Raw genomic sequence first — 11,049 nt, forward strand, 5'->3', positions numbered from 1 at the left:
TTTCCCCCCCCATAGCTCCCCTCCACCCGGTTCCCCTCCCACCCTCCGCCCTCACCCCCCCCCGCTGTCCTCATTCATAGGTGCACGATTTTTTTTTTTTAATTTTTTTATTGCAGGTGCACGATTTTTGTCCAGTCTCTTCCCGCATCCCCCACACCCCTTTGTCCCCCAAGATTAGTCAGTCCACTCCCTTTCTATGCCCCTGATTCTGTTATAATCACCAGTTCATTCTGATCATCGTATTATTTATTCACTTGACCCCCCATAGCTCCCCTCCACCTGGTTCCCCTCCCACCCTCCGCCCTCACCCCCCCACTGTCCTCATTCATAGGTGCACGATTTTTGTCCAGTCTCTTCCCGCATCCCCCACACCCCTTTCCCCCCCCAAGAATAGTCAGTCCACTCCCTTTCTATGCCCCTGATTCTGTTATAATCACCAGTTCATTCTGATCATCAGATTATTTATTCACTTGATTTTTAGATTCACTTGTTGATGGATGTGTATTTGTTGTTCATAATTTGTATCTTTACCTTTTTCTTCTTCTTCCTCTTCTTAAAAGATACCTTTCAGCATTTCATATAATACTGGTTTAGTGGTGATGAACCCCTTTAGCTTTTCCTTATCTGTGAAGCTCTTTATCTGACCTTCACTTCTGAATGATAGCTTTGCTGGATAAAGTAATCTTGGTTGTAGGTTCTTGGTATTCATCACTTTGAATATTTCTTGCCATTCCCTTCTGGCCTGCAAAGTTTCTGTTGAGAAATCAGCTGACAGTCGTATGGGTACTCCCTTGTAGGTAATTGACTGTCTTTCTCTTGCTGCTTTTAAGATTCTCTCTTTGTCTTTTGCTCTTGGCATTTTAATTATGATGTGTCTTGGTATGGTCCTCTTTGGATTCCTTTTGTTTGGGGTTCTCTGTGCTTCCTGGACTTGTAAGTCTATTTCTTTCACCAGGTAGGGGAAGTTTTCTGTCATTATTTCTTCAAATAGGTTTTCAATATCTTGCTCTCTCTCTTCTTCTGGCACCCCTATAATTCGGATGTTGGTATGCTTGAAGCTGTCCCAGAGGCTCCTTACACTATCTTCGTATTTTTGTATTCTTTTTTCATTTTGCTTTTCTGGTTGGGTGTTTTTTGCTTCTTCGTATTTCAAATCTTTGACTTGATTCTTGCGCTCCTTTGGTCTGCTGTTGGGAGTCTGTATAATATTCTTTATTTCAGTCAGTGTATGCTTAATTTCTAGTTGGTCCTTTATCACAACATCGAGGGTCTCACTAGATTTATTGAGGGTCTCATTAAGTTTATTGGCGGTTTCTAGAAAATTCTTGAAAAACCTTAAAAGTGTGGTTTTGAACTCTATATCTAGTAGTTTGCTTTCCTCCATTTCTGTCATTTGTGTCCTGTTTCTTTGTCTCGGCATTTTTTATGCTTCGCTGTGTCGATAGAGTGGCTTTCTGTGCTAAGTGTCCTTTAGGGCCCAGTGGCTCAGCCTCCCCAGTTACCTGAGGTGGACACTCTTGTTGCACCCCCTTGTGGGCTTTGTGCACAGTCTTGTTGTAGTTAAGCCTTGATTGTTGTAGGTATCACTGGGAGGAATTGACCTCCAGGCCAATTGGCTGTGAGAATCGGCTGTCTACGGTGGGAGAACTTCTGTGCTGAAGACACCCTTATGGGGCAAGACTTGCTTCAGTGGGGCTTTGGTGCTCACTGAGTCTGCCCCCTGAGTGTGTCCCTTATGGATCTGAGGAGTTGTAATTGGATTGTCCCACTCTGACCACTGGGTACACTGGCTCTTGGATCTAAGGAGGTGCTAATCTAGCCTCTGCCTGAGGCTACCCAGCAGAAGCCAGCTGTAAAGCAATGCAAGTTGCCCTGGGGCCTCGGGGCAGCTGCAGTTTGTTAAGTAATTTTCACATTACAAAGGGCCAGGCCTTTCATATGCAAAAGCCTCCGTGCACGACTTGGGCGGGGTGGGGTCCCAGGGGATCAACAGGGCGGGCGGAGCGAGCAGTATGGCTGCTCTCAGTCCTGCCCTCAGTGTCCCGGCAATCGCTGCAAGCGCCTCCAAGAGAAAGCTGCCCTCGAGTTTCGACTGATGCCAGACAGTCCAGTTTCTCCCTGTATGAGTCTGGGTCCCCAGAGACTCACCCGGAACTGGAGCTCAGAGCTTGAGACTCCCTCCGGATTGAAAAAGACAATCGTGTCCTCAGCCGCCAGCCCTCTCCACATGCACCTCCGCACCTTTGTATTTACTTCCGCACCGCACCTCCTCTGAGTCTCGGTATGCTTTTCTCTTTCCTTCTAGTTGTAGAATTTCCACTCAGCCAGCCTTCCTGTGGTTCTGGATGATGTCCATTCCGTCTTTTAGTTGTATTTTTGAAGTGGTTGTGCGAGGCAGCAATCTCCGGTGTTTACCTATGCCGCCATCTTGGTTCTCCTCCAATTTAAATATTTTTAAACTGTAACTTCCAAAATCACAATCTTGGATTGTGAAGACAAGAAAGCTGTTTCTGCAGTTTACTAGTGTCTGGGAATATTTTCTTTTGTCAATGAGAAGACACAACTTATAAACATGTTTTAAAATATAAATTTAGCCCAGCTGGTGTGGTTCAGTGGTTGAGCGTCAGCCTATGAAGCAGGAGGTCACAGTTCAATTCCCGGTCAGGGTACATGCCCAGGTTATGGGTTTGAGTCCCAAAAGGGGGTGTGCAGGAGGCAGCCAATGGGTGATTCTCTCTCATCATTGATGTTTCTATCTCTCCCTCTCCCTCTCTGAAATCAATAAAAAAATGTTTCAAAAATACAAATTTATTCTTGCTAGTAGTTGCAAGTATTACACAGTTTATCTGAGGTCTGTAATTAGCATGACTTGTTTTTAACATAGGTAGATTTTGCCACAATGAGTTCAAATACTTTGCTGGAATGCCGTTATGAATAGCTGTGTGTGTGTGGGGGCGGGGGGGGGGGAGGTTAGCTATGGGCTGGGGTTTAGGAATTTAAGCCAGTATTTAACCTATTTCAAATGGAATTGAGGAATAAATTTTCTGATGGTATTAATTGCCAATGTCCATTTCCCACAACACACTTTGCTTATATATTTTGCACCAAAATAACTATGGTACTCCAGAAAATAGGGTAATGGGGTTAAGTACTGTTCTCATTATCCTTTAAGACATAGTAGCCTCTAGCCATGGGCATTCAGCTCCAAATATTTCCATATGGCACATAAATCATAATGTCATTACAGCATAATTTTTTTTATGCATGCGCTCCTCAGCCATGATCATCTTCATCAAAATTGTCCATGACGGTGGTCGCCAACCTTTCGGACCTCACTGACCACCAGTGGTCCGGGACCACCCGTTGGAGATTGCTGGTCTATGATATTAACTCAGCATAAAACAAGTTCTTTTTGTTTGCTTTAATAAAGAAAGAAACAATAATGCAAGTGTTTTATATAAAATAAAGCAACGGCTATATGTGCAAAACTTCGGGTTTGGTGTTTTGGGAAGGAGGAGGGAATGTTGACAGGGAAGAAGAGTCCTTTATTTCATAACCATGTTCTTCTGCCTGTTTTTTATTCCAAATCTCCTAAGGGTGTCAAGAAGGCCAGTATGACTGCAGTACTTTATAGCATGAGGCAAAGTATAACATGAAATGAAAGCAGCCTGTGTATTGCTTTAAGACAGTTATTAGAAACCACTCACTAATTCAGAAGCCAGTGAGTCATCAGGCATGAGAATGGAAGGTGGGAAGGAGTGGGCCCTGTGAACTACCAAAGACAGAGTGGTACCCACATTTCTAAAATGGGACTGTGTTCTGTGCCTTAATACTAATGTATGCCTGATAACCTGGTGATAATTCATAGTTTAGTAGTTTACAACATTTTTAGAAAGCACATAATAGTAACATTCAAATAAGACATTATAGAAAGTTTTACAAAGAACAGATTGTTTACTGTAATCCTTTTTAAAAGCCTTGGTCCATTTTGAAAGATCAAGTTGAGTTTTAAAAAATCAAAAGAAAGGAAAAGTTTTTTCTCCCCACAAAATACATAAGAACCACTTATTGGCATTTGAATTTTAAGTGCCTAGAATAAAACAAAATATATTTTCTGTTAATAACAGCTTGTACAAGGACTTGTTTCATTTGATTTGGCACCAAGCAAAGTCAGAGTAAATATGCCACTGAAGATAGTCGAGTTTCTCCCCCTCTTGTATTGCTCCACTCCTCCTACCAGACCACAGTACATAAGCAGGCATCCTTATTGCCCCAGTAAGGAATCAAATCATTTTTATTTTTTAAAACAGCTGCTTAGGTTACACTCATCGGCAAAGTTCTTTACCCTTAAGATAGGACAGCAGTGAATGCTGGGAATAAACTCCTTCAGCAAACTCGGTTAGTTTCCTCGTCCTGGCTTCCCTTTCATTGCCATACCAGTTAATTAAGATTGCTGTATTTGTCAAGGGAATTTTCCCCAGGCAAACGTGATCTGTTTCCCAGTGACAGCGCATGCTTACTTTACCTAGTGCCATGGGTGTGTGTTTTTAATTCTTTTTTTTTTCTACTTGAATGTTACTCATCAAGGCAGATCAGACATTTTGATTAAAAAGAGAAACTGGCAAGTAGATCCAAAAGCACATCTCTTAACCAAAGTAACAACATCTGAAAACATAGGTCTTTACATTTTCCTTTGAAAAGTCAACTCCAGTCTTTTTGCAGGACTTATGTCAATTTCTAATATAAATACTTCCCTATATGCTAACTGATACATTTTTATACCAAATTGAAAATTCTGAGTAACTTGAAGGTACATTTAACAACAAAATAAATACATCATATATGGCTAGCTTATAAATTTCTTCGTGTAGAGGCAACAGTGAATTTGCATCCTGCAACTAGTCTGTAAATCCAGTTGCTTTTTTTCTGGAATTTTATAGACACACTGTACCACAACACTGTGTCCTGCGGAGCTAGGTATGGCTTTTTTGGTATCACTCTAAGCAAAATGACTTTCCAAATGACATGGAATTTTTTTCTTTACTTTTCCAGAAAAATAAGGAAACTTTATTAACCACTTAATCTTCTGAACAAACGTTAGAGTGCAACCGCTTGCTCTTTTAATTATGCTCTAAACGACTTTTCAAAAGTTCTGTTAGACATCTCTGATGTTTTCGAATTGTACAACCATAGAAGATAACTGGATAAAACATACTAGATGATGTCAAAAGACAAATCTTAGTATTTGGCACATCTTAATTTCCAGAATAAAATCAGCAGAAATGAACTAATATAATTTTTTAAGAATTCATACACGTCCAAGTCTTAGGACAAGGAGCTTCTGAATGCACAGATAAGGAGCTTCTGCTCATCTTACTAGTTACACCGGCTTTTCCTCAAGGAGTAACTGATGATTTCTGGTTTATTTGTGGCACTTTTGTTTGTAGGAAGGCATATACATCGGGCCAGATCTTGTTGGTTTCGGTTCCGGAGAATGTTTCCAACACTCCTTTTTTCCTAAAGGTGACAAAACCAAAAACACAAGTCTGAGTCTTCCTCATAACTCTTTCAAAGTGATTCTTAAAAGACTAGAGGGCCCTAACTGGTTTGGCTCAGTGGATAGAGTGTCGGCCTGTGGACTGAAGGGTCCCAGGTTCGATTCCAGTCAAGGGCATGTACCTTGGTTGTGGGCACATCCCCAGTGGGGGGTGTGCAGGAGGCAGCTGATCGATGTTTCTCTCTCATCGATGTTTCTAACTCTCTATCTCTCCCCTTCCTCTCTGTAAAAATCAATAAAACATATTTTTTTAAAAAATAAAGACTAGAGGCCCAGTGCAGGAATTAGTGCATAGGTGGGGTCCAGACAGCCCAGCCTAATTGGCCCCGGGACACAGGAGGTTGGCTGGCCAGCCCCACCCCCAATTGGGGTGAGAAGGGCCAGCCATGGGAGGGGCCGTGGGTGGTTGGACGACTGGCCCCACCCCCTGGTAAATTCCCCGGTTGAACTCCCGGTCGAAGGGACAATTTGCATATTAGCCTTTTATTATATAGGATGATAATGTGGATGTGGTCTCCATAAGTGTAGGTTTGTGTGATCAAGAGAGAGAGGCATTTGGCTGGGCATTGGGAAACCTGGGTTTTGGTTTCACTTGTGTCCTCTGGCTTATGGAACTGGTCACAAGATTCCAGTGGGATTGTCCCCACTTCCCAGCTTCAAGGATGGACATGATGATCTCATCAGTGCCAACTCTAGGACTTCTGTTGTCCAAGAGGCTCTCTTTTCTGCTGGGGTAGCTGAACTGGTAGGAGGTTAAGTGTGGTAAGCAGGAGTTGAGGGACTTACACAGGGAGAGCCCACCTGAAATTGAGGCCAACACAGGAAAATGGAGCTGAAAGTGACAAGGCCGAGGACACTGAACAAGCTGGACTCAGCATTCACTTTGGACATTTTAGTTACAGGACCAATAAATTTCCCTTTTGCTTAGACTAGTGTGAATTAGGTCCCTGATTGGTATAAGTACATTTTATAATAAATACCATTTACCCAGCTCTCTGCCTCACCCACAGATAGAAGGTGAGAGTTTTTTGGGTTTTGGCAGGGTAAGTAATGGCTAACACTGAGTGATTTAATAGTGCCAGGGCTGCCGTAAGTCCTTAGGTGGATTCTCTCACTTAATTCCCTTAATCACCCTACAGAGGAGGTACTATTTAATATTGCCCTGATTTTACAAATGAAAAATTTGTGGCATAGAGGTTGAATCCCTTGCCCAGGGCCCTAGTGCTGGCAATCTGCAGAGCCAGCCTCATTACACAAATCACAAAATTACAGTAACAGCTACTGTAGAAAGTGGATCGCCAACTCCCTTATAATTTTAACCTCCAGAAATAGCTATTAAAACAGTGTGCAGACTATTATTTTAGTTTCACCGCATACTTTCTCTCTTACAACAACAACGAAGTGCTTAGTATGTGTCAGAAATAATTCTAAGAGTTACACATATGAACTCAATCTTTCAGCCTTCTATTCTAACCCCCATTTTGCAGAGGAGAAAACAGGTTAAGACCAAGATAATAAGTGAAGAGCTGGGATTTGAACTTAGTCTGGCTCCAGAGTCTGTGCCCTAAACACAACACTGTTCTGTCCTGACAACTGTCATTACTCAGTAAGTGAATGAATAAAAGGAGAGGGGATGGGTGAGCAAGGAAACTAGATTGTTTCTTAGCCTGTGTCAAATATTATTTAGTATAGATCCCATATTCTGTTGTGGAAGTCTCTGAAGAGCAAACAAAACTAGGTTAGAATATAAGCTTTTAGCCAGGCCGGTGTGGCTCAGTGATTGAGCGTCAACCTATGAAACAAGGGTCACGGTTTGATTCCCGGTCAGGGCACATGCCTGGGTTTCAGGCTCAATCCCCAGTGTGGGCCATGCAGGAGACAGCCAACCGATGATTCGCTCTTATCATTGATGTTTCTATCTATCTCTCTCTCCCTCTCCCTTCCTCTCTGAAATCAATAAACATATATTAAAATTTTTTTAAAATATAAGCTTTTAAAGATGATTAACCAAATAAATGATCTGAGAATTGGTTGCCATTTGAGTCTTCTGTCCTATAGGCACAGGAAGTGGATATTATCGGGGTTGCTTCCCCAGCATTCATTCCAGCCCTCCCTCCACCAGACTGCAGAATCTGGGTGAGACTGACCCACTCGCAGCTCCAGGTGTGGACCAATCACTCCCACCCCAGTGACTGCTTCAGGAATGGGCAGAAACCTAGGCCACCAGCAGTGAGTGCAGGGCATTCTCTGACCACAGTGGCTGTTTCAGTGGGTCCAGCCTGCATGACACTTGGGGCTTGTGTTCTCTGGGGGAAAGGTGACCCCTCAGCCCTTCAGGAAAGGGCTGTTCCTGGCAACTGTCAAAGCCAATACAAAGCTGAGAGAATGGCAAAACTGATCAAACTGAAGCGTGACGGAAGCCCAGCCTACCATCTGGACTTCTCTATTACACACGCTAATGCACTGCCTCTATGGTCTGATTCAATTTGAACTGGATCTTCTGATGTTTTAACATTTTAGCTGTAAAGCATGGACGATGGAAAACTGCCTCAGTGCCTGATCGTGCAAGAGAAGTTCTGAACAGCGACAGACTCACTGGTAGTATTCCAAGACTGGCTCTGTCTGAGCTTCGTAAGCCTTCAGTCTCTTGGCAACGGTCTCCGGTTTATCGTCCTCACGCTGCACGAGAGGCTCCCCAGTCAGATCGTCGATGCCCTAAATGGGAGTCAGGACACGCCGGTATCAAACCTTTTTATAAGCAGTCACAGGACTTTTTAACAGATTTCTTCTCTGTGCAAACACCAAGCACACAAATGTACTTTTAATCAAACGGAATCAAATCCGAACCCAGATCACTGCAGCACAGAGCCACGGCAGTCACCTTCTCCTTAGAGTAAAAGGTTTTCTAAGCAGCCTCTAAATAATGTCATGTTGTGGACGAAAAAGGGGTCTTACAGAAAGTACCCTCACAGGGTGACCTGGTCATAAATTCCTAACTGGGCAGGTCATAGTGGGTAGTCATGCCCCAGGCATAAAACTTCTTTAGGAAAAGGGTTATCTTAGCTTTAAGTAAGCCCTGTCCATTGTTTCTGGGCATCTAGGTGACACACCTTTGAAATGACTCCTTCAGACCCCTCAGAAGCCACCTTCAAGAGAACATATAATCTTGTTAACTATCCTGTAATCCAATCCCCACCTTCTCGTCATCTTCCTGATGTTCCCTCCTTAATTCCAAATGCATGAAAGCTGCTGCCAACTGCCACTCTGGGGAGCATTTTTTCTCAGTCTGTTGGGATCTTGTTTCCAGGCGTATCCTGTTTGGCTCAAATTTTTATAGACATTCTGTGTAGGTTTGGGCGTTCTTATGTTGACCTAAATAAGCCAAGGTGTCGCTAATCCCTATTGCCCAAACTCCTAACACACCCCCTGACACAGAGTAGAAAATCAATAAATGCTTTCGAGGGATTAACAAACCCCAGTCACTCCTGGGACGCCTCTACTATCAACCTGAGTGGACCAGACAAGGTCCACACCAGACCCTGAGACTGTACCCTTAGGAGTTTGGGGCAGGAAGGCTTTTCCAAGGTCATAAAACTTCTGCCTGTGAGAGCAAGAGGCCTCGGGAACTGCTATGGGGAAGGCCGGTTCCACCACAACTACTCACCACAGCTTTGGGAGGGTTGAATTCGATGTTGTAGACTCGGCCGCTGGCCGGATGAATCCAGCGAGCTGTGAGGCGCTGCTTAATGACCTCAAAGGGCACCTTCAGATTAATCACGGTGTCTATTTTATAAACTTTATCCAGGGCTTTTGCCTGAGGAAGAGTCCTTGGGAAACCTTTACACACACACACACACACACACACAAGAGAAGAAAGGGAGGGAAGAAGGAAGAGAATGAAAAATGTTGATGAAAAATGTTGAGCAATCTGAACAGAAGCAGTAACACCAGCCAAGTGGAGCACAGCTGTAGGGTAACTGTGATAATTACATGTGTTGACTTGATTGGGCCACGGGGTGCCCAGATATTTGTTCAAACATTATTTTGGGTGTGTCTGTGAGAGCGTTTTGGATGAGAGTAACATGTAAATCAGTAGACTGAGTAGGGCAGATTTTTCTCCCTAATGTGGGTGGGCCTCATCTAATCCACTGAAGGTCTGAATAGAACAAAAGGGCTGACCCTCCCCTGAATAAAGAGGAGGTGGGACATGGGCTTTCTCCTGCCTTCAGACTGAAACTGACACAGCTCTTCCTGGGGCTCGAGCCTACTGGCCTTCAGACTGGAAGCGCTCCTGCACCCCCAGCTTACCAGCTTACCCTGAAGATCCTGGGACTTGTCAGCCTCCGTGATCATGTGCGCCCATTGCTTACAATTAATGTCTCTCTGTCTCTCTGTCTGTCTCTCTCTCTCTCTCTCTCTCCCTCCCCGGAAACTAAAAATCAACCCATTCGGCACACCTCTGCCCGTTTACAGCTGATTTTAAGTTACCCTCCAGCTTTCCTGTGTGGTAAACCTCCCTTCCCATAAAATATTCTTAAAAGGGGGGAAGGAACTAAAGTCACATCTGAAGGGACCTTAGGAATCATGCAGTCCACAGCCCTCCCATGCAGATGAAGAAGCAGGCCCAGAGAAGGCGACAGGCCGAGGCCTCAGGGTGAGCAGTGGCAGAACTCGGGCTCTCTGCCCACCATCCATGAGGTCTCTGCAGCCCAGGAAATGCTTGTTCTGCTGCCCGCACTCATTCTGGGCAGCTGAAATGCTAGTGACATGTCACTTACCATCCAAGAGCCAGTTATACTGGGTGAGGTTTTTCAGCTCATGCAAGGCCAGTCGAGTCATGATATCATCTGGGATGAGCTTCCCTTGTTCAATGAAAGTCTTGGCTAACACACCAATTTCTACAGCAGAATGAGGGGGGAGAGCAAATCAGCAACTTATACGATCACAAAAGAGAAAAGACAACCCACTGAATGGAAGAGCGTTTGTATAAATCATGGGTCTGATAAAGAACTTGTATTTAGAATATCTAAAGAATTCTTACACCCTACCTGTGGTCGGCAAAACCGCGGCTCGCGAGCCACATGCGGCTCTTTGGCCCCTTCAGTGTGGCTCTTCCACAAAATACCACGTGCGGTATTGAAACTTCATGGCCCATGCGCAGAAGTCGGTATTTTGTGGAAGAGCCACACTGAAGGGGCCAAAGAGCCGCATGTGGTTCCCAAGCCGCGGTTTTCCGGCCTCTGCGCAACCCGGATTAATTGTGAGAATTGATAAAGAATTGCTCACTAAAGCGCCTGGTTTTCCAAGCAAGGCAAGCGGTAAGGGGAGTGGATTTTTCTCTACCGAGTTTGGGGGGAGTGGGAATACCTGCTCCCCGCATGCCACGGGGTCATAGGGTGGGTGAGATCTTGAGCGGTACTTACTCTATTGGAGGTCAAATCCAAAAGATGTATTTGCACAAGAGGTTGTCGAGCCGCTGTAGCATCCCACCA

At 44.3% G+C, this 11,049-nt stretch overlaps 2 protein-coding genes across 9 annotated transcripts in view; one reads left to right on the top strand and one right to left on the bottom strand.

Annotated features, from left to right (window-relative positions):
- The window catches only part of CDC37L1 (cell division cycle 37 like 1), a 39,478-nt gene extending 31,000 nt beyond the window's left edge, over positions 1 to 8,478 (top strand). For 4 of the 6 annotated variants that reach the window (XM_023758435.1, XM_023758433.1, XM_023758434.1 and 1 more), the window contains one exon: positions 7,616 to 8,068. In XM_023758435.1, the coding sequence (XP_023614203.1) occupies positions 7,616 to 8,047 (432 nt within the window). In that variant the 3' untranslated portion in view covers positions 8,048 to 8,068. The other 2 variants (XM_014460382.2, XM_006094123.3) reach the window with 2 other exon arrangements.
- Positions 1 to 10,462, bottom strand: part of AK3 (adenylate kinase 3) — a 29,497-nt gene extending 19,035 nt beyond the window's left edge. For 2 of the 3 annotated variants that reach the window (XM_006094118.3, XM_023758437.1), the window contains exons 1-4: positions 10,336 to 10,462; positions 9,222 to 9,394; positions 8,154 to 8,272; positions 5,378 to 5,517 (exon numbers count right to left, since the gene is read on the bottom strand). In XM_006094118.3, coding sequence (XP_006094180.1) covers positions 5,397 to 5,517; positions 8,154 to 8,272; positions 9,222 to 9,394; positions 10,336 to 10,396 — 474 coding nt within the window. In that variant the 5' untranslated portion in view covers positions 10,397 to 10,462 and the 3' untranslated portion in view covers positions 5,378 to 5,396. Of the gene's footprint in view, positions 1 to 2,792; positions 3,420 to 5,377; positions 5,518 to 8,153; positions 8,273 to 9,221; positions 9,395 to 10,335 lie in introns of those variants that run through there. The other variant, XM_023758436.1, reaches the window with a different exon arrangement.
- Positions 10,463 to 11,049: the final 587 nt, after the last annotated feature.

This window comes from Myotis lucifugus, unplaced genomic scaffold, assembly GCF_000147115.1.
Source record: "Myotis lucifugus unplaced genomic scaffold, Myoluc2.0 scaffold_130, whole genome shotgun sequence".
NCBI classification, from domain to species: domain Eukaryota; kingdom Metazoa; phylum Chordata; class Mammalia; order Chiroptera; family Vespertilionidae; genus Myotis; species Myotis lucifugus.